General features: G+C 46.1%; 1 protein-coding gene across 1 annotated transcript in view; it reads left to right on the top strand.

Annotated features, from left to right (window-relative positions):
* LOC141265263 (acyl-CoA dehydrogenase family member 11-like) overlaps nucleotides 1-23,930 on the top strand; it is a 476,536-nt gene that overhangs the window by 73,533 nt on the left and 379,073 nt on the right. Inside the window, exons 3-6 of the mRNA XM_073678109.1 lie at nucleotides 9,020-9,145; nucleotides 10,911-11,072; nucleotides 15,724-15,888; nucleotides 16,606-16,750. Coding sequence (XP_073534210.1) covers nucleotides 9,020-9,145; nucleotides 10,911-11,072; nucleotides 15,724-15,888; nucleotides 16,606-16,750 — 598 coding nt within the window. The remainder of the gene's footprint in view (nucleotides 1-9,019; nucleotides 9,146-10,910; nucleotides 11,073-15,723; nucleotides 15,889-16,605; nucleotides 16,751-23,930) is intronic.

The raw sequence follows: 23,930 nt of genomic DNA on the forward strand, positions 1-23,930 counted from the left end.
TTACCTATATCATGAAGTACAATATGTCTTGAAGAAACAATGTCACATTTAGTAATATATTTAGATTTGAGAGTCCTCAGTGGTTGATACCTTTTAATGGCTAACTGAAAAGATGTTAACAAGTTGCAAGCTTTCGAAACTACTCAGGCCTCTTCATCAGGCATATAACACAAAATCTGAAGAGAAATATTTATACACAATAGGACACAGAAATAATGCAATAGATGAGACAGGTGATGTAAAGCAGAGCTATTACTATGGGAGAGATAAACAGTTCTGGCTGTAAATATTTTAGCAGTTCATAGATAAGGAGTGTGAAAGTTTTATTGTCCTGTGACTGAGGTCTGGTCCAGGGTTGTGATGACCCCACAGTTCTGAGGACCACATTCCTTAGTTGATGTAGAATGACATAAATCCATGGGACGCATTCATTCCTACTCTGAAGGTGTCAAAGGTCACCATGAGTTTATATTCCCAAACTTTTCTGTCTCAATGAGATTTGAAATTACCTTTTAATACCAAGTCTCAAAAGCTTGCAACTTGTTACCATCTTTTCAGTTAGCCATTAAAAGGTATCAACCACTGAGGACTCTCAAATCTAAATATTTTCTATCTACTGGCTAACACAGTACAAAAATATACATTTTCCCTGTGTCAGAATCAGTGCGATCCGTTTAAGCGTTCCAGAGTTATTATGACTCGCCCCCTGGGCCGTGGGGCACCCGGAACCGGGCTTCCGTGCAATGTTGGGGGTAGTAGTGGCAACCCGATCCCGTGGCTCAGGGTGGTCAGACCAAATGCTGTGGCAGTCTATTTGTAGGGTTTTGAATGTCCGACTACGCCACCCGTGGATTGCGGTCGGGGATGACCGCCGCTGCTAAGCAGACCGCTGAGGCTGATGTTGGTATGCAGCACAGGGATAGGATAACTCCCCACGGGAAGAGTGTAGCCTCAGGGCAGTGTAATAGGATGCTGGGGGGTGATGGTGCAGACCGCAATAATAAGGGTTCAGAGTCTGCTTCAAACAGTCCAGGGTCTTTATTGTAGTTAGCACTAATGACCCAACAGGAGTACAGGGTAGGAATGGGCCTGGGTGTCTGAGAGCATTCGGGCGAGCCCCACTGGTCAGGGTGAGTGGGTAGGCCTACCGTTCTCTCTCTGCCCTTGCTGACTATCCCCCTTTTTGTGGTGTGATAGCCCACGTCCCTGAGCTGGCTGTGTACTACGCCTGTATGGCTTGCGACTCGGGCCTTAGGTACCTGTTGCTTCTCTGTGCTGTACCGGTCCCTCTGTGTGGCGGAGCCTCCAGGCTTCTTAGGCCAAGGGACCTGAAATCCCTTGCGGGTTGGTTATCTGCTGCCGGGCTTGCAACCCTGACAGCCTCGGACCCCAGTGTCCGGTTGTGTAGTTCTCTCTCAGCCAGGACCGGCTCTCGTCGCCTCTGTCCCTGGCTTGTTGTTCCTCCTCTGCCTCCTGAACTCCTCAGCTGCTGCTGACCTGTCCCTTTCCTCTGGGAACCCTTCTGGATGCTTCAGAAGTGGGTCCTGGTCTCGCTAACCCTGCCCTCAGTTCCAGTTTTTATAGGGGCAGAATGCTCCCCCTACAGGCCTGGGACAGGAGGTGCTGCATGCTAATGGTCCTTGACCAGAGAACCTCCCTCCTGCTCTCAGACACAGCCTTTAATGTTTGTGGCAACCAGGCCTGGGGCGACACATTCCCCCCTAGTAAAATTTAGTACTCCGGGACTAAACAGAAAACACAAATACAGGGTATAAATGCATGACCATAAGCACAACAGGGAAGGAAATAACAAACAACACCACATATTGAGTTCTTTAGGTCACAGTATGGTCTGTGACCGGGTGTCCATATCACCAACAAAAGAAGAGGGTCACAGTATGATCCGTGATTGGGTGTCCATTTCACCCAATAAGGTGAAGGTTTTGAGCGATGTGGGGACCTGTCTCCATAAACCCCAAGTTCCTGGCCTTGGGCGTGGCGACAAGGCTGAGCTACCTACTTTGGGCCACAAAGGGGGCCACGCCGGACAGGTTTTTCTTCTGTGGCCAACTTCACAAGAGGGCACCAGGTGCAACTATCTACACGGTAGTTCCGGTTATTCACCGTCCATAACCTGTCAGTCCATTGTATCTAGGGAAACTGGAAAACAGTATTAATAACCAGGGTACAAACATAAAAACATTAAATATATACACTGTGCATTTAGATCTTCCAGCGAGCTGGTATTTGACACCTAGTGCTCCGGGTTGACCTCCTTAACCCACTGTCTGGTGGTGGTCTAACCTGGCTTTCCCCACTAGCATTTAGGGTACAGCTACTAGCTGGGTTCACAGGCAGGGCAGGCAGCTGTCTGCGGGTCCTTTGACTTACCGCAGGAATGGCAGGCTCACTGTCAGCAGAGGGTTGACTCTCCTGGGCTGCTGGCATGGGTTCTTCTGCCTCCGGGGCTGCTTGTTCTCTTTGTTCTTCCTGCTCTCCTGTAGGCTCCTGCTGGGTAGGCTGAAGGAAGCGTAGGACAGGTACCACTATCGCGCCATTTATCTGAGTCCAGGTCCGGGGGAACTTTCCGAGAACTGTGCTGATCATTTCTTCCTTGTCCTCTGCGGGTTCAAGGTCATCTTGATCTTCACTTGGACTCTGTAGTTGCTCGGGGCACCGTTTTAGGTGGTCACTGGAGACGGTGCTAGTGGTTTCTCCTCCATCCTTGGTAATCACACATACCTTCGAGTTGTCGTGGTCGGACTGCAGTACTGTGTACGGGTCTCTCTCCCACCGGTCGTCCAGCTTGTGAAGCCTTCTCTTCCACTTCAGGACCTGCTCACCAGGTTCCAGAGGAACAGCCGGGGCGTGTTGGTTGAAGAGCCTCTCTTGCTTTTCTCTCGCTCGAGCCAGACTCCTCTCCACACTCTCCTGTACCTTCTTGTATTGTAGCCGCCGTTCCGTATCCCAGTCCGCATCTGGGGAGGTGTCCTCGGGTGTCAGGACTCCCATCTCCAGGTCTATCGGCAGCTTACCTGGTCTTGCTCGCATCAGGTAAGCCGGGGTGCAATTTGTAGCATTCACCGGGATATGGTTGTACAAGTCAATCAGGTCTGGCAGCTTCTCCGGCCACAGGCTGCGTTCTTCCAGGGGTAACGTCTTGAGGAGATCAATGACGATATTGTTCATTTTCTCACACAGCCCGTTGGTTTGCGGGTGGTAAGGCGTTGTCTGAATCTTCCTACAGCCGTAGAGGTTGCAGAACTCCTGGAATACTTCAGCCTCAAGCGCTGGACCTTGATCTGTCAAGACCTGTTCCGGATACCCATGTAGACGGCAGAAGTGTTGCTGGAAGGCTCTGGCCGCTGTTTGGGCTGTCAGGTCTTTAACAGGAACCACCAACAGGAACCGGGAGTAATGGTCCACAATTGTCAGGGCATAGACGTAGCCCGACCGGCTTGGAGCCAATTTCACATGGTCCAGAGCTACCAGCTCAAGAGGCTGCCTGGTGACGATGGGCCTCAAGGGTGTCTGCTGGCTGGTACGGTCCTTCCTTCAGAGGTGACATGGGCCGCAGTCCCTGCTCCACTTCTCTAAGGCCCTTCTCATACCGATCCAGTAGAACCGCTCACTCAGTAGGAACTCCAGTTTCTTCCACCCGAAGTGTCCCGCTCTGTCATGGTAGGCTTCCAGGACCATTGCTGCATCTCGCCTTGGGACCACTATCTGCCAGGTCAGCTCGTGCGTCCGGTGGTTGACAAGCCTTCTGCACAGCTTACCTTCGTAGAGGAATAGCCTGCTTTTCTCCTTCCATATCTGCTTGGCTTCCTCTGGAGCGTCCGGGCCAGGGCTAGCGTCTGCCTGGGTTAACAGGTCTTTCGCCAGGCGTATTGCAGGGTCACTATCTTGCGTTTCAGCCCAGCCGTGGTGGGGTAAGGGGTTGAACATGACGGTGGTTAAGTCTTTGTCTCTTACCCGGTGAGAATACTGAGTGGCCCCATACCGGTGGAATGTAGGGAGCTCTATTTCCTCCAGCTCTTCCGAATCATCTTCTCCTTCAGGTAGTTGGGGCATTCTTGATAGGGTGTCTGCGTTGGCGTTGGTTCTGCCTGCCCGGTATTTGATTGTGAAGTCATAATTGGATAGCCGGGCCATCCACCGCTGTTCTAGGGCACCTAGTCTGGCATCATCCAGATGTGTCAATGGGTTGTTGTCCGTGTACACAGTGAACTTTGCGGAGGCCAGGTAATGCTTAAACCGTTCTGTGAGGGCCCACACCACTGCCAAGAATTCTAGCTTGAAGGAGCTGTAATTCTCCGGGTTTCTTTCAGTGGGCCTCAGCTTCCGGCTGGCATACGCGATCACCCTTTCTCTGCCCTGTTGGTGCTGCAACAGTACGGCTCCCAGCCCCACATTACTGGCGTCTGTGTGGAGGATAAAAGGCTGGCCATAATCGGGGTAGGCCAGGATCTCATCCCCCGTGAAGGTCATCTTCAACTGGCGGAAGGACTCCTCTTCCGGCTTGTCCCACTTGAAGGGTGGCTTGTGACTTCTGGATTTAGATTGCCCTATCAGGAGGTCCTGCATAGGGGCTGCCATCTTAGTGAACCCGGGGATGAAGCTTCGGTAGTAGCCTACCAACCCGAGGAATTGCCTCACTTCTTTGATGTTAGAGGGGCTTGGCCAGCTCTTGATGGCTGTAACTTTGTCGGGGTCGGGGGCTACTCCCTCTGCACTCCCCACGTGTCCTAGGTACTGGACCTTCGGTTTTAACAGGTGGCACTTTGAAGGCTTCACTTTCAGGCCATAGCCTGCCAGGGCTTCGAACACCTCGGCCAGGTGCTTTAGATGGTCCTCGTAAGTCTTCGAATAGACAATCACATCGTCCAGGTAAAGTAGGACCGTCTCGAAGTTTCGATGCCCTAGACAGCATTCCATCAGTCTCTGGAAGGTCCCTGGTGCGTTGCAGAGCCCAAAGGGCATACAGTTGAATTCGCTCAATCCCATCGGGGTGGTGAAGGCGGTCTTCTCCTTGTCAGCCTCTGCCACAGGAACCTGCCAGCACCCGCTAGTAAGGTCCAAAGTAGAGAAGAAGTTAGCTGATTTTAGGGCTCCTAAAGACTCCTCTAACCTAGGTAACGGGTACGCGTCTTTATGGGTGATACGATTGATTTGTCTATAGTCCACGCACATTCTCATGGTACCGTCTTTCTTTTTTACCAAAACTAAGGGAGCTGCCCAGGGGCTACAGCTATCTCTAAAGACCCCAGCTTCTTTCATTTCTCTCAGCATACCCTTTACTTTCTGATAATGTGCAGGAGGTACAGGTCTGTGTCTCTCTTTTATTGGTGGGTGTCTCCCCGTGGGGATGTGGTGTTCTACTCCCTTTACTCGGCCGAAGTCTAGCATGTGCTTACTAAAAATTCTCTCGTACTCCTGAACCACCCAGTAGACTCCTTGTTTTTGGTGCAGGGGAGTGGAGTCAGCACCCACATGGAGTTTCTGGCACCAGTCCTCCTTGTGTTTCTGGGAGCCATTACCCTCCACCGGGGAAGATGGAGGCAAGGGTTCCACGACCCTGATAGCATTGTGTTCGACGGCAAACAATTTGGCTAGTGTAGCGTACCAGGGCAAGTGTACTTCCCTTTCCCCGATGTTTAAGATCTTGACGGGCACCCTTCCATGGCGGACATCAACCACCCCCCTGGCTGTCAAAATGGTAGGCCTGCTGTCTGAGTACACGGGTTCTACCATGGCTTGGTAGTCTCTCCCTCTTAACCCAATTGCAGTCCGACACCAGATCATCATTTCACTTTTGGGAGGCATGGCAATGGGGAACAGGTCGCTCATCCTCACTCTACCGATCTCACCACCAGACCGTTCTACCTGTTGCCGTCTCATCAGGGCTCTTATCTCTTTCTGGAGGACCCTCTGCTGGCTGGAACTCGCATTCATCGCCACCTGCTGCAAAATCACAATTACTTCTGAAAGACAGTTTTCAATCACATTAGTACCCAAGGTTATTTTAGGGTGACTTTCACGACGGTCAAAGTCCACAATGATCACTCCCTGTGCCGGCAGTTCAACCTTACCAATCTTGATGGTCATCTCTCTGAACCACACCTGCGGCACGGGTTGGCCATTGCTGGCGATAATGCTTAAATCATCGTCTGGATAGCGGGTTATGTCAGCGTCACTCCAGTACCACTTGAAAAGTACGTAGGGGATGGTAGTCACTTGAGACCCGGTATCCAGCAGTGCACTCATGGGGATACCGTCCAGCACTACGGGTAAGATCGGGCGTCCCCCCACGTACTTATCGTGCCAATTAGATGGGCCTGATGACCTTATGCCTGGGGGTTGGCCCTCTGCCCCAGGTCGGACCCATTTAAAGTACAGTACCTCGCTATGTGTCCTGGCTGGCTGCAACGGCGGCAAATCGGCTGTCCATCCTCAGTGTAACGGTCGGCGGGCCTCCCTCTGAACGACGGGATCCTCGTCTGTCGACGCCACTGGACATCCTCCGGACTGGAAGCCAGCTTGATTGGTCTTGACGATTCCACCTGCAATGACTGTATGGTCCTGGTCATCCGGCCACACTCTTTGTTAGTTCTTGGACCTGATGGTGCAGGTCGTCAGGCTGGGATGGATTTAGGGCCTGCGCATCAGCCTCCACAATGTCTGCTGGGTAGGGCGCCGCCCCCTGGTGGTAAGTGATGGCAGGGCGCCGGGAAGCTACAGCGCCACCTGGTGCAGGTTCTCGGAGCACCCAGATGGCCCTATCTTTGAACTGCGCAAAAGTCAGATCGGGGTTCTGTAGGGCCATGAGGCGCAGCTGGGTTCTGTGGGCGCTGGACAGCAGACCTTCTATGAACTGGTCAGTCAACAGTTTATCAGTGTCCTGCACGCTGCCAGGGTCAGCTTGTTTAATTGCTCCCAGAGCTTCTTGCAGGTTCAAGGCATAGTCTCTGATACTATCTTGGGCTCGCTGCTTACAGCCATAGAACCGCATTTTGATTTCTGCTGAGGTACAGGTATCAAAGGTACTCCGCAGCCGGGTCAGAATGTCCTTTACAGTCCTTTTCTCCTCATCTGACCATGATTTCACTTCCCGCTGGGCTGCACCGGTTAGCTGCCCCGTCAGAATGCTCACTTTCTGTTCTTCTGTCAGGGGATAAACTTTAAATAAACTGCGCAGTCTTTCCTTAAAGTCAGTTAATGTATGGGATTCCCCTGAGTATCGGGGCAGCCAGGCTGCTCCGGGGATGTAGGGCATGGAGAACGGCATCACCGCTGCTGCAGCCACACTGGTGGTAGAAGGTCCCTCCGCATCCGTCATCTTCCTTCCCCCCTAGTTAATCGTGGCCTACCTTCCGTTGATCCTCTTCCGTAGGCCGCGGCTCCGCTGGTGCTGCTCCGGGCGAGGACCTTGCGTCGCGTCCTGGTGACGTCAGCGTCGCTCTCTCTCCTTCCAGGACCTTGCGCAGCGTCGGTGCGTAGGGCGGGGCTTCAGGTCTCACGCGGTTTTGATGTTCACGCCCCTCTTCTTCCCACGTGGCGTCCCAAAGATGGCGTCCGATGGCGGGAAAACGGCTGAAGATGGCGGGAAACGGCTCCGAATGGCGGGAAACTTCCTTTTGAGGTACGTGTACAGTCTGTTTCAGGCGCGCAATACCCATTTGTGGCGGGTTGGTCACAATCCTGCCGACTACGCCAAAGCTGACTCGCCCCCTGGGCCGTGGGGCACCCGGAACCGGGCTTCCGTGCAATGTTGGGGGTAGCAGTGGCAACCCGATCCCGTGGCTCAGGGTGGTCAGACCAAATGCTGTGGCAGTCTATTTGTAGGGTTTTGAATGCCTGACTACGCCACCAGTGGATTGCGGTCGGGGATGACCGCCACTGCTAGGCAGACCGCTGAGGCTGATGTTGGTATGCAGCACAGGGATAGGATAACTCCCCACGGGAAGAGTGTAGCCTCAGGGCAGTGTAATAGGATGCTGGGGGGTGATGGTGCAGGCCGCAATAATAAGGGTTCAGAGTCTGCTTCAAACAGTCCAGGGTCTTTATTGTAGTTAGCACTAATGACCCAACAGGAGTACAGGGTAGGAATGGGCCTAGGTATGTGAGAGCATTCGGGCGAGCCCCACTGGTCAGGGTGAGTGGGTAGGCCTACCGTTCTCTCTCTGCCCTTGCTGACTATCCCCCTTTTCGTGGTGTGATAGCCCACGTCCCTGAGCTGGCCGTGTACTACGCCTGTATGGCTTGCGACTTGGGCCTTAGGTACCTGTTGCTTCTCTGTGCTGTACCGGTCCCTCTGTGTGGCGGAGCCTCCAGGCTTCTTAGGCCAAGGGACCTGAAATCCCTTGCGGGTTGGTTATCTGCTGCCGGGACAGCCTCGGACCCCAGTGTCCAGTTGTGTAGTTCTCTCTCAGCCAGGACCGGCTCTTGTCGCCTCTGTCACTGGCTTGTTGTTCCTCCTCTGCCTCCCGGACTCCTCAGCTGCTGCTGACCTGTCCTTTTCCTCTGGGAACCCTTCTGGATGCTTCAGAAGTGGGTCCTGGTCTCGCTAACCCTGCCCTCAGTTCCAGTTTTTGTAGGGGCAGCCTGCTCCCCCTACTGGCCTGGGACAGGAGGTGCTGCATGCTAATGGTCCCTGACCAGGGAACCTCCCTCCTGCTCTCAGACACAGCCTTTAATGTTTGTGCCATCCAGGCCTGGGGTGACACAATTACCACATGAAGTGACACTGGTCAGAGTTGTAAAATTTGGCCTGGTCATAAAGGTGAAAACAGGGTTGTTGGGTGAAGGGGTTAATGGTGTTATATAAGTGTGTAAAAGTGAATAAATCCAATTTGCTGGAATGAATTGTCTGCTGCTGGAGTAACTGCAGAATATTCTTGAATATTGGTCCCAGTTTATTGTTCATATTTAAAAAACAGGAAATGATGATTTACGATACTTCCACACTGTTTCTTCTCTCATTTGTTTCCATTATAGCATGTGGTATTTTTTTTCTTAGATTGAAAGAGAATATGGAGTGCAGAAGGCTTTATTTTCTGCTGGATTTCCTGTGCCATGGCCCTTAATTTACTGTCGAGATGTCTCGGTTATTGGTACAGAATTTTATGTGATGGAACATGTGCAGGTTAGTTTTTCTCTAATGCATAACAAACATATCTCTTTGATTTGAGAATAAAGTATGGCCTCGCTCCTCTGCAGTTAATTGAAATCTGATAGCGCTATGCAAAGCACTCTGAGAGGAGAGCTGTCTCTGCTTTTCCTGTCACTTCATATTTCTCTTTTGCTGAAACTCCCCCCACGACCACCTACTATTCTGGAGGTTTTCCCAAAAATCATTCAAATTAATATAATTTGTTCGACTGCTACATATATTGACTCCTCCATACAAATGTATGCTCATCTGTGCCAAGAGTGCAGGTGTTTTTATTGAGGAATGGAGTAAGTTGTTGCCTGATACTTCTTGCGGTTGGCCACTAGTGATGAGCGAGCATGATCGTTACTCGAGATTTACGAGCATGCTCGGGAGTTTTCCAAGTATCTTCAGCGTGCTCGGGTGTTATGTTTTAGTCACTCAGTGCACATGATTTGCGACTGTTTGACAGCTTTAATACATGTGACTAATGCCTGTTTCTTAGGCATTCCTCACATGTATTAAAGCTGTCAAACGGTTGCAAATCATGTGCACGGCATGACTAAAACATAACACCCGAGTACGCTGAAGATACTCAGCGAGCACCCGAGCATGCTCGCCGAAAGGGTTAGCAGAGCATACTCGCTCATCACTATAGACCACCTTTTTAATTTTGCTTTGAGCTAAAACAACATTTTATAATTTACACGATTTGTTTCCCTGCATAGTCACCTTTTTAATGTAGTTTGAGGCCATAAATCAGCTGAGAGGAGCTCAGTAAAAGGCAGATAAAATAGTTACAAACTTTCATACTAGACTGTCAGATTGAGCTATCTGACTGAGTCTCCAATTAAGAGGTCGCCACTTTCTCTTCTTAGTGCAGCTTCCGTCAAATTGACCAGCACTTCTGTCCATACAATGGCTGCTGGTGGAGGAACATATCAAAGATCAGCCTCCTCCAATAGTAAGCTCCTCACATGGGAAAGCTGCTTTTCTATTGGAGGAGGTTGATGGACAGGTCTGGTCACATGTTCATCCACCAGCAGCCATTGTATGTGTAAAGTACTGCAGAGCGGTAGTCGCGACCGAGCTGTTGTCCGGCTGCGCTCTGGCACTTTACAGACAATTGGTGTCCCAGTCCCAGTGTGCCTTAGGGTGTGAGGTGCATCACACTCACTTGCAGGCTGTAGGTCTCTGCTTCATTGAGGCTTCTGTCCCAAGAGCCGCCACACACAATGCATGGGACACCAGGTTCTTTGCAACATTCAAACTTTTACTAAACAGTCCAAGTTCATCAGGTAGATACAGGTGGGATAGGACACAGCAACGCAGACTTCCTCCCTCCATCACATATCTATTTCATTAGGATGAAGGGCATGAATTGCTCTGAACACACACTTAAATGTGGACAGAAGTGCTGGTCAATTTGACAGACTCTGCACTTAGAAGAGAGAGTGACGACCTCTTTAATGTCTAAGCGACTAGCAAAAACAACTAAGCCCTGTGCTCAGGTGTCTTAACCAGCTTCTACAGCTCCATAGAGTTGAGCCAAACTGGGCACACTGGACCACTGCAGCATCTAAACTTACTGCAATCAGAAATCCCATTTTAATGGTCAGTGAAGCTCCCCAGGTATCAGAAATGTATTATCTGTGGATAAATGATGTGTCCATCTCGGTAAATACCTTTAATACAAGATGATTATTTGTAATTATAGCTGTAATGGTTACTAGTGCTTTTCTCCCTTTGTCTTGGTCAGGGACGTATATTCCGAGATGTCACACTGCCAGAAGTCAGCCCTGCGGAAAGATCAGCCTTGTGTTTGGCTCTCACTGAAACTCTTGCCCGTCTCCATTCATTAAACATACATACATTAAATCTTACTGGATATGGCAGAGGAAAAGGATCTTGTCAGCGGCAGGTAATGTGGACTTTTTTATTTTCATAGGAAAAATTTATTTTGCTTAGCTGTCATCATAAAAACCTATGGTACCGTTTCTTTGTGTGTATACAGCCAACTGGAAAGGAGTCTAAGACTATGTGCCCACGATGCAGAAATGCTCCATATTTTTTCCTTAGCGTTTCTGCATCTCCCTGGCAGAAAAAACGCATGAGGATTGTACATGCGGATTGTACATGCATTTTTCCTGCCAGGGACATGCGGATGTGAAGCGTTCTTCACATGCATTTCCGCATACGGGTTGACAAGCGCTTTCCAAGCGATTTTAGCATCACTTGGAAAGTGCTTGACAACTTGGTCACACTATATAAATCCATGCAAACGGCATGGATTTATATAGTGTGACTGAAAGAATGATAATAAATGAAAAAATAAATCTATACTTACCTTCAGATGGCCCCCGGAGTCTTTATTCGATCCGTCCTGGCTTGCCGGCAGCTCGCGGTACACTGAAGGACCTGCCGTCACATGACTAAATGACGTCAGCACAGGTCCTTCAGTCCACCGCGATCTGCCGGCAAGCGAAGACAAGCCCACCAGGGGCCATCAGAAGGTAAGTATAATATTTATTTTTTATTTTATTCTTTTTTTTTACAGGTTCTATGGTACCCGGGTCTGGAGGAGAGTCTCCTCTCCTCCCGACCCGGGTAACATCCGCACATTGAAACGCATGGAATGCGCATGTACAGATCCAGTGATGCGAATCCTATGCGTTCCAATGAAAGTCAATGGCGGCGAAAACGCAGCGCTTCCGCAAAATAATTGGTAGTGCTGCGTTTTTTTCCGCAATGATAATCCGCAGCGGAAATTTCCGCAGCATGTGCACAGCACATGCGCATTATCATTGGGGAACATGGCAGGCCTTCTACCAAGCGTTTTGCCACTGCGGAAATGCTTAAAAAACGCATCGTGGGCACACAGCCTAATGAAGGAAAAGTACACTGCTCAAAAAAATAAAGGGAACACTCAAATAACACATCATAGATCTGAATAAATTAAATATTCTCATTGAATACTTTGTTCTGTACAAAGTTGAATGTGCTGACAACAAAATCACACAAAAATCATCAATGGAAATCAAATTTATTAACCAATGGAGGCCTGGATTTGGAGCCACCCCCAAAATTAAAGTGGAAAAACACACTACAGGCTGATCCAACTTTGATGTAATGTCCTTAAAACAAGTCAAAATGAGGCTCAGTTTTGTGTGTGGCCTCCACGTGCATGTATGACCTCCCTACAACGCCTGGGCATGCTCCTGATGAAGTTGCGGATGGTCTCCTGTGGGATCTCCTCCCAGACCTGGACTAAAGCATCCGCCAACTCCTGGACAGTCTGTGGTGCAACGTGACGTTGGTGGATGGAGCAAGACATGATGTCCCAGATGTGCTCAATCGGATTCAGGTCTGGGGAATGGGCGGGCCATTACATAGCTTCAAAGCCTTCATCTTGCAGGAACTGCTGACACACTCCAGCCACATGAGGTCTGGCATTGTCCTGCATTAGGAGGAACCCAGGGCCAACCGCACCAGCATATGGTCTCACAAGGGGTCTGAGAATCTCATCTTGGTACCTAATGGCAGTCAGGCTACCTATGGCGAGCACATGGAGGGCTGTGCGGCCCTCCAAAGAAATTCCACTCCACACCATTACTGACCCACTGCCAAACCGGTCATGCTGAAGGATGTTGCAGGCAGCAGATTGCTCTCCACGGCGTCTCCAGACTCTGTCACGTCTGTCACATGTGCTCAGTGTGAACCTGCTTTCATCTGTGAAGAGCACAGGGCACAAGTGGCGACTTTGACAATCCTTGTGTTCTGTGGCAAATGCCAAGCGTCCAGCACTGTGTTGGACTGTGAGCACAACCCCCATCTTTGGATGTTGGGCCCTCATACCACCCTCACGGAGTCAGTTACTAACCGTTTGTGCAGACACATGCACATTTGTGGCCTGCTGGAGGTAATTTTGCAGGGCTCTGGCAGTGCTCCTCCTGTTTCTCCTTGCACAAAGGCAGAGGTAGCGGTCCTGCTGCTGGGTTGTTGCCCTCCTACAGCCCCCTCCACGTCTCCTGGTGTACTGGTCTGTCTCCTGGTAGCGCCTCCAGCCTCTGGACACTACGCTGATAGACACAGCAAACCTTCTTGCCACAGCTCGCATTGATGTGTCATCCTGGATGAGCTGCACTACCTGAGCAACTTCTGTGGGTTGTAGAGTCTGTCTCATGCTACCACGAGTGTGAAAGCACAACCAACATTCAAAAGTGACCAAAACATCAGCCAGAAAGCATTGGTACTGAGATGTGGTCTGTGGTCCCCACCTGCAGAACCACTCCTTTATTGAGGGTATCTTGATAATTGCCAATAATTTCCATCTATTGTCTATTTCATTTGCACAACAGCATGTGAAATTGATTGTCAATCAGTGTTGCTTCCTAAGTGGACAGTTTGATTTCACAGAAGTTTGATTTACTTGGAGTTATATTCTGTTGTTTAAGTGTTCCCTTTATTTTTTTGAGCAGTGTATATAATCTAGCACTTCCCCAGAACTAGGACTGTTCTCCTCCCCAGCTGTAAGGGTTTTCCCAAGAAGATAGGTGATGATGACTTATCCTATGGATAGGTGATAAGTGATAGACAGATGGGGGTCCACCCACTGGGACTCACATCAATCAGCAGAATGGGGCACTTCTATTCCCTCGCTGCGTGCTTGTCCAATTGATGGTTCATTCGTTCTCTATGGGCTGCTGGAAAATACGATTGCAGTGTTCAGCAGCCCTATAGGACACTACCGCACCATTGTAAAGGAGATGAAAGTTCCCTGTTCTGCCGATCAGTGCGGGTCCCAGCGGTTAGACCCCCACCAATTCTGTGGATAGTTGATAACTTATCTTTACTACTGTTTTGAGAGACAGTTATGCAGGAGATGCCCATACACACCTGTATGTACAGATATATGTATATTTTATATATGTCTGTAAAGATGATGCAATTATTTCTCAATTTAGCAGCACATAAGCTATACTAGCACTGCATCCCATTTATTCTCAGGATTGGTGGGAGTCCTAGAGGTCAGACCACCACTGATCATAAAGGGATGGTATATCTTAAGGTTCTTTAATATGTGTCACGCTCACAGGTGGCGCATGTGGTTCGTGGACTCACCCTGGTGGGGCATAACTAACCAGCTACCTTGGTGTTCATGGAGCCTCTAATGGTGAGGTCAGGCTTGTGCAGCAGATAGCTGTCAGGTGCCACTCCAGGGCGGCGTCCGTCAGTAGCAGCTGTCCCCAGGGGCCAGAGACATTAATTCAGATTTACAAACAGAGCAGGATGGCCACTTGGGACAAGTTCAGACTGTGCAGACAGGAAGTCCACTGGGACAGGTTCAGACTCACAGGTTTCAGGATAGCAGACAGATACTGTCGATGTGGTTTCAGGATTCGGACACTGCCTAAGCGGTCACAGGAACATGGAGAAACTATACTGGACTAATGGGACACAAGATACAGGAATAACTTCAACAGAATAAGGACGGGGACCTGGCAACATACAGTTGCAAACGCCTAACACTACCTATAGGGGTTGCTCAGGAACCTCCCAATTGGGGAGGGTGCCTTTTATACAAGATGTCTCCCAGCTATTGGCTGGGAGATACCTTGCATGTGAAAACTTTAAATGCCTCCCAGCTGATAGTTGGGGACAATTACCAAATGCATATGCTGCCCCTTTAAGAGCAGGGGAGCGCGTGTGCACTAGGCGCGCCGAAACACAGAAGAGGGCAAGAAGCACGCTGGGGACCACACTGAGGCCTGGGACTCTGAGCAACCCGGCGTCCCTGCATGGAGGGAGAAGGGGACACCGTGCAGGAGGGCCAGCCATGGTCAGTAAACTTTTACCAGTTTGAGGTCTTTTGACAGCCTGTTTACACAGGCAGACCAAAGAAAACGATGCGCACTGAGCAATCTATAGTAGAGCACTCAGTGCACATAGGCTGTCATAGTTCTCGGCAGCTCAAGCTCTGTTTACACAGCCCCACGCACTGCCAATAGTGATTATCTTTTACGCTGTGCAAAAAAAAAACATTTCACCTGATAAACGAGTGTTTTGCTCTTTCATGGGAGGATTTCTTGCCGTGTAAATAGGCTGTCAAATATTGAAATAAGCGTTTTTAACAATGTTCGCCCATTAAGCCATCACTTCCACCACCACTCCATATGGAACAAAACTCTTAATTTTATAACCTTGGCTTAGCTTTAGTGGGCATCACCTTATCTTTCCTATGCACAAAAGTCCTGGTAAAACTTCTCTTAAATGTTCTCTTGTCTCAGTAATTAATTTGTAAAGTGCCTGACGAAGGAGCCTCTGTGATCTAAAAGCTTGCAAAACTAGTCTTCCTGGTTAGCAAAGTATATAAATATATTATTATTTGTACATCATACTTGACAGCAGTTAATAGTAAATGACATGGTGCCGAAGTTTCTTAACTAATTAGACACTCTAACCGAAGCCTGCAATCAATTTGCCGGGTTTGTGTAGGTCATTGTTGTACCTGTTATATTGTGTGCTAATTTCATATAACGTATATAGTTTTAAAATATCTATATAATTGACAGGTCACTATATATAAAAAGCATTATGAAATGGCAGCACATAAGGATATACCCGCAATGAACCAACTGGCAGACTGGTTAAGTAAAAATGTGCCAAGCAATGACCATGATGAAACTCTGATCCATGGAGATTTCAGGATCGAGAATGTCATTTTCCACCAAACTGAGGTAAGGTTGTGTGGTGGTTTTTTTTGTGTGTGTTGCAAAGCTACAGCTCTGTAATGTCCATTATCATGAGGCATGTCAGAGCCTTGTTCTCTAGGATTGCAGTGCTTAGAAACGATCACCAAATTTTATATACATACATAGTGCAGTATAATTCAGTATTTTAGCTGTGATGCTGGGATTGTCCTTTCAGATATAATATAATACAAAATAGAATTCTGTATGTGGCTCTGTAAAATTGGATTGTAGTTTTTATTTATGTTGTCCGTTCGAGCTACTCCTTCTCCTGGCTTCCTGTTTGTTCATAGGTGGTGCGCATTTGACTGACAGTTCAGATCATCATTGCACTGCTGCGCTGACCTTGCACTCACCGATGCTGAGATCAAAGGCACCTTTGCTTCTACAGCATCAGAAGGGTGCAAGGGCTCTTAACCTAACCAACCAACTTCCAAACTGTACTTAGAAGGGCAACTGGAAAGACCTTTTAAGAACTACGCAAATTCGACCACTGCTGCTATACTGCAGGAGTGGCTGGTATGCTAGGCAAGAGCAGTAAACAATAAACTAAAAATATATTCATTCTTGAGAATGGAGAGGATTTTCAATAACAAATTACAAAGTTACTTTTTATAAGAACACTTTTCAATTTTATTCATTCATTCTAATGAGAATAACCCTTTATACACTTTTTTACACTTATATCCTTTTTACACTCTCCAGGCCCGTGTAATTGCTGTCCTTGATTGGGAACTCTCCACTATTGGACATGCTATGTCTGACTTGGCTTACTTTACCGTACTGTATTTTTGCCGTCATGGTGTCCATTTTCTTGGAAACCGTAACAAATTCTATACTGATATTGAAGGTGGGTATTCTAAATTGAAGTAATGTGTACCTTCTAAGATCTGCAATATATAGCTCCCTCCTATTTTTGTAACCTGTGTATCAAAGTAATGTAGAACAGGGTTAAATCCCCACTTTGCAGGTTTGATAGTGGCACCTGCATAACTTTTTACTACAAAGAGGAAGTAGGGTCACTTGGTGTGCAATGTGCTGGGGAACTGAGCAGTGTGTATATTCTGCTGGGAGCTGCAGAGTACTGTTTGTTGCAGACTAAATTGTGCCAGGATTGCTGCATGGGTGTGAGACTGTGGTCTGTGTCTGGGAGGAGAGGTGAAAAGACCTCTTGGTGCTGGTCTCTTTGACACAACTCGAGAGGCAGCTGGACATTTATATGAACGCGTAAGCCCAGATGTGCCTGTATATGGACTGTTTATTTTATTCCTTTATGCCGAAGAAAGGCTGATTGTTTTGCATTCTGCTGGAAGTTTATGCACTTCAATAAATGTCCCTGTTTGACCCCAAAACTACGTGCCTGTGTGAATGCTACCAGGTGCCTAAAAGTGAGTAAATCCCTACATCTGATAATGATTATGTTTGGTAAGTTAGTAATTAGTTCAAAAGTTGTCAAAATGAAAGATTTGGTGATTATTGTGGAGAAGGCAGCTTTTTAGATGAAGACAAGAATGCGACATTTCCTATTTCTTGGATCTATCCAGGGTGGAGGCTTACAAGTTTATGAAGTTTACTTAATCTGGTGCCAAGTTTCCTTTGAGTTGTTTGCAAGATGACTTGCCTAGTAGAACTTGGCTCCCTCATATCCGAAAGAAGGTTTCCTTACCTAGTGAATAAAAATATAATTTTATTGAATAAATGATATTAAAATTCATAAAATACATGGGGGGCAACATGAAGCCAAAGCTTATGAAAAAAATATCAGATAAGGGGGCAACATTCATGGCCCGTATAAAGTCTGCATAATGAAAGTTATACATTGAAAACAGAATATCATATGAAACCCCTACACAAAGGCTTTATATAGCATAGAGTAATAAGTGCAAAGTGAGGTGAAGGGGAAAAAATCCACAATATCTCATATTAACTGATTCCACCGATGGTAGCTTGTTGGGTTTTGTGCAGCTCCGACGTTTGTCTACAGTCGGTGGTCTTGCAGAGATTGGGACCACATACCTGCAAGCACTGGGATTCCGTTGTAGAACGTTAGCTATGACCCCTGACCTCATCGAGATCTGATTTGTTCACCATCATGCTGCCCACTGGTTCAGGTTCTGATGATGTCGCCTTCATTCTAGCCAATGACCGCAATTGCTGGGAAGTTTGCTACAGTAACAAACTTTCCGTGTGATTTGCCTTATATAAAACACTGTTTCTCCTCTGATCTTCTGTTAGTGAGCTATCAGAGGAGAAAGTGTGACCAGTGCTGCTGACAAGAGCTTTGTCAATCAGCAATTTAGCTTTGTCAGTGAGCATTTAGAGAGCAGGCAGAGGGAGGAAGCCCCCTCTGCCCTTGGATTGGCACTATGGTCATCCGATGTCGCCATGATGAGATCCGGGTCACCAGAGCTAGCAAACTTGGTAGATCATGCTCATTGCATGATCTAGCAAGTTTGTCTGTCAGTGCAGCTCTGACAGTTTGTATAGACCAGGAATGCTCCTGCATTCCTAAGCTATACAAGTGATTAGCTTGCAAAAAGTGAAAGTCACCTAATGGAACGAAGTAAAAAAGTGAAAAAAATGAGTAAAAATATAAAAAAAAAATCAAAGAATAAGACATAAAAATGAAAATATATTGTAAACATAAATAAATATTTTTATGGAAAAAAAAATAAAAAAACAAAGTACACATATTTGGTATTGCCACGTCCGGAAAGACCCAACCTATAAAGCTGTCTCACTAGTTAACCCTTTTAGTGAACACCGTAAAAAAAAAAAAGGGCAAAAAACGATGCTTTATCATCATACCGTCAAACAAAAAGTGGAATAAAACGCAATCAAAAACACAAATGTAAATAAAAATGGTATCACGAACGCTATCTTGTACTGCAAAAAACAAGCCACCATCAGCTCCATCAGCGGAAAAATAAAAAATTTATAGCTCTCAGAGTAAAGCGATGCAAAAAGAATGATTTTTTCTATAAAATAGTTTTTATTGCATAAAAGTGGCAAAACATAAAATATATAAATATTATATTGCTGTAATCGTACTGACACGAAGAATAATGCTGCCTTACCATGCTGGTTTTTGTTAATTCTGCCTCCCAAAAATTGGAATAGAAAGCAATCAAAAAATGTCATGTGCCCAAAAATAGCACCAATAAAAAAGTCAACTCGTCCCGCAAAAAACAAACCCTCATATGACTGTCAGCTAAGATATGGAAAAATTATAACTCTCACTATATGGCAAAGCAAAAAAAAGCATATTTTTGTGTGTGACAACTGTCAAACATAAAAACCCAAAATAAAGCTGGTATTGCTCTAATCGCACCGACCCAAAGAATAAAGTTGTCTAATCACATATACCGCACGAGGAACGGCGTAAAAAATAAATAAAACCAATTCTTCACCTGCTGTTGATTAGTTCATTCTGCCTCCCAAAGATCGCAGTAAGGCTCACATTTATCCTGCGCCCTACATTGAGCTCTTACACTGTGCTTTCCGTGTAAATCTCTAAAATATGTGATTCAGATGGAACCCCCGGCGGAAGACTCCCTATAATGAGGCAGATGAAGGCACTGTGAATGCTGTCTGGCCTTTGATCCGGCGGTGTCCATCTTTTTAGGCGTGCATAAAAGCACAGCTGGCCACAGTTTTGTGCACCTTTGAGAAAAAGGACACCACTGAGGCCAGACGGAGTCCAGAGTAACTCTGCAACCTCGTTATAGTGAATGGATCATGTCACTTGGAGATTTAGATGTAAATCCCGTTGTACATGCTCAGCATAGAGTGCAGGATAAATGTGATCCACAATGTTATGTAAAATGTTCCCAATAAAATCTTTAACTCAATCCACAAACAGCCTCCATTCTGGTCCTTCATCTGTTATCGGAAATATAGGGGGCTTCCACATTACTGGTAGCGCAAAGGCTCTGGAAAAGCCCCCAAAAGAAATTCAGCAAATTCTGTGCTCCCAACGCCCCCCTCCCTTCTGAGCCCCAGTGTGCCTAAACCACATTTAGCGTTTACATGTTTGGCATTTCTGTAGTGATGAGAGCTCACCTAATTTACGGGTGCATGTCTCCAGAAGCATGAGCTGGGCACAATTTACTTTCCCAGTTAGTCCCATCAATTTATTAGTTAGGATATAGGGTTCAGTAGGGTAGGTGTTTAGTACATAAACAACGACCAACATATTTCATACAAAATCTTGGTTGGATCACCCGGTAAACCGAGGCCAACCAAGAAAGCCTACTCGTGTCACATTCCAAGCAAATGAGACCATGAGTATAAATGGCATAGATAGAAAAACATTATTTATTTAATCAATTTATAAGCATTATCACAGTTTATGTACATCAAACATATCAAAAGGACAAATTAGTGCTAGGAAAGAGCCCTTGGTCTCACAAGGGGAAGATATACTATATCTCTTCCTGGCAAAAGGAATCCATATGTATATTCAGCAGAGATCACCCATACAGGAAATTATGTATTAAAGTATTGCTGAAGTCAGGACACAATTCCCACCTAAGTCATAACCCGAATAGGTGAAGCTTACCGCAATAGAACCAGTGCCGGATGGGACCGCAGGGGACCAGTTATAGCGGACACACCTCGACGTGCGTTTCGCTAAAGCAGCTTTCTCAAGAGGCAAGTGAGTATGAGTATCTAGGGGTAATACTTCTCCTTGTGGAGATTGACGTGTTAAGCACGTCAGGTGAGGAGAGAGAAATATTACCCCTAGATAACAGTCTGACACCTCTCATCCAGCCAAACCAGAACTCACACTTTGCACTGACGAGGGGCAGTACCCCGAAACACAGTACCTGCAAATTGAGTTTCTGGTATTGGCTTTTATCCTAAGTCATGTGATAAGGCTCGTTATAGGGTCACTATTGACTTTTAGGATTTCTACTTCCTCTAGGTGGCACTAGAGTTCTAGTCCTCTTCCTCTCTGAAGAGACAATTTGAATATTTCCCAGAGGAGCATTGCAGCTTTAAAAGTCTCCTCACCTGACGTGCTTAACACGTCACTCTCCGCAAGGAGACATATTACCCGTAGATTTATGAGGAAATAACCCTGGAATGCTTCAATGGATTGCACTGATTCTGAGTTTGTTTTTTTGAGACATATTGTAGTTCATCATAGTGTTAAAATTAGTTCCATATGACTTGCGTTTATTTGTGAAGAAAACGGAAATTTGACGAAAATTTGGAAAATGTTGCAATTTTCAATCTTTTAATTTCTGTTCTTAAATCAGAGAGTTATGTCACACAAAATAGATAATAAATAACATTTACCACATGCCTACTTTACATAACCATGATTTTTGAAAGAATTTTTTTTGTTAGAAAATTATAAGGATTTTTACAACAAAATTTACAAAACCATTTTTTTAAGGACCACAACACAGTTGAAGTGACTTTGGGGGGCCTATATGACAGAAAATACCCAAAAGTGACACCATTCTAAAAACTTCACCCCTCAGGGTGCTCAAAATCACATTCAAGATGTTTATTAATCATTCAGGTGCTTCACAGGAATTAATGGAATGTGTAAGGAAAAAATACAAATAAATGTTAATTTAGACACAATTTTCTTTTTACTTTCACAAGTGTAACAGGAGAAAAAGGACCCCAAAATTTGTTGTGAAATTTCTCCTGAGCACGCCGATACCCCATATGTGGAGGAAAACCACTGTTTGGGCACACGGCAGGGCTCGAAAAGAAAGGAGCACCATTTGACATTTTGAATGTAAAAATGGAATTATAAGCAAACGTCATGTTGCATTTAAAGAGCCCCTGATGTGCCTAAGCATTGGAAATTCCCCACAAGTGACACTATTATGGAAATTAGACCCCTCAGGGACATATCTAGATGAGTGGTGAGCACCTTAAACCCCCAGGTGCTTCACAGATGGTTATAATGTTGAGCTGTAAAAATAAAAAAATCAAATTTTTCCCATAAAAAAGTTTTTTATCCCCAAATTTTCCAATTTCACAAGGGTAACAGGAGAAATTGCACCATGAAATTTGTTGTGCAATTTATCCTGAGTACGGAGATAACCAATATGTGGAGGAAAACTACTGTTTAAGCACACTGCAGGGCTTGGAAGGGAAGGAACGCCATGTGACTTTTTGAATGCAAAATTTGCTGGAATAATTAGCCGATGCCATGTCGTATTTGAAGAGCCCTTGTTGTGCCTAAACAGTGAAAATCCCCCACAAGTGACACCATTTTGGAAACTAGGCCCCTCAAGGAACTTATCTGTATGTGTGGTGAGCACCTTGATCCCCCAGGTGTTTCACAGGAGTTTATAAAGTAGAGCCGTGAAAATGAAAAAAAAATCAAATTTTTACCACAAACATTTTCTTTTAGCCCCAATTTTTTTATTTTCTCAAGAATAACAGGAGAAAATGGACCCCAAATTTATTGGGCAATTTCTCCTGAGCACACTGATACCCCATATGTAGGGGAAAGCCACCGTTTGGGCGCACGCCGTGGCTCGGAAGAGAAGGAGCGCCATTTGACTTTTTGAAAGTAAAATTTGCTGGAATAATTAGCGGATGAAATATCGCATTTGAAGAGCCCCTAATGTGCCTAAACAGTGGAAAACCCTCACATGTGACAACATTTTGGAAACTAGACCCCTCAGGGAACTTATCTAGATGTGTGGTGAGCACCATGAACGCTCCAGGTGCGTAACAGATGTTTATAATGTTGAGCCGTGAAAATAAAAAAATCACATTTTTCCCACAAAAATGTTTTTTAGCCTCAAATTTTGCATTTTCATAAGGGTAATATCAAAAATTGCACTGTACAATTTGTTGTGCAAATTCTTCTGAGTACGCCAATTCCCAATATGTGGAGGAAAACTTCTGTTTGTGGGCACAGCAGGGCTTGGAAGGATTGCCATTTGACTCTTTGAATGCAAAATTTGCTGAAATAATTAGCGGACGACATGTCACATTTGCAGAGCCCCTGATGTGCCTAAACAGTGGAAATCCCCCGCAAATGACAACATTTTGGAAGCTAGATCTCTCAGGGAACTTATCTAGATGTGTGGTGAGCACCTTGAACCCCCAGGTGCTTCACAGAAGTTGATAATGTTGAGCCATGAAAATAAAAAAATCACATTTTTCCCACAAAAATGTTTCTTAGCCCCCAATTTTGCATTTTTATAAGGGTAATGGCAAAAATTGAACTGTACAATTTATTGTGCAATTTCTCCTGAGTTCGCCAATAACTAATATGTGGAGTAGTGATGAGCGAGCACTAAAATGCTCAGGTGCCCGTTGCTCGGGTTGAGCAAATTGGAATGCTCGGGTGCTCAACCTGAGCAATGAGCCCAATTTAAGTCTATGGGAAACGCGAGCATTTTTCCGTCGCCCCCCCCGGAGGTCTACAGGGGGCCTAAAAATTGCCCAAATCGATGGGAACAGTGCTCAAATGACATGAGAACAGCATGTGGAAGACCCCTGGAAGCATCTCTAACTCCCAGGTCACTGCTGTAAACAATACTGTCAAAGTATTATGCCACTTTAAGGGGCTCACAATAAAACATACAAAAACGAAACCAAAATGTATTTTCCTGGGAAAAATGTTAATGAACATCCTTTCCAGGATAATGACTTGTATATTAGTCAAAATAAATAACCAAAAACAAAAATCATCCTCCACACCTTGGGCTATGTTCACACGTAGCATTTACCAGTAAATGTCATTTTAACATTTAAATACCTTATCTGCCCATGTGGTGTGTGAGACTTGATCAGACACATCCTGTTTCATTTATGAAGGACGGACTCCGAAAGTCACAAAGCCTATTTTTATAGGGCCATCAGGTGGCCTTTACTATTGTTAAAGGGTTAGCAGTCGGCTTTCACTATTGTTAGAGGGCCATCAGCTGGCTATGCTTTCTTGCTCCCATTATTAAGGAGCCGGTCTTCTATACTGTTATAGCGTATGCAGTGACTTCAAGGGCTGCCAAAAATTAAGATGCACTTCAATACCCCTTTGAAAAGAC

Source organism: Phyllobates terribilis, unplaced genomic scaffold (assembly GCF_046119375.1).
Source record: "Phyllobates terribilis strain yellow unplaced genomic scaffold, ASM4611937v1 Scaffold_4__5_contigs__length_816908805, whole genome shotgun sequence".
In the NCBI taxonomy this organism is placed as follows: domain Eukaryota; kingdom Metazoa; phylum Chordata; class Amphibia; order Anura; family Dendrobatidae; genus Phyllobates; species Phyllobates terribilis.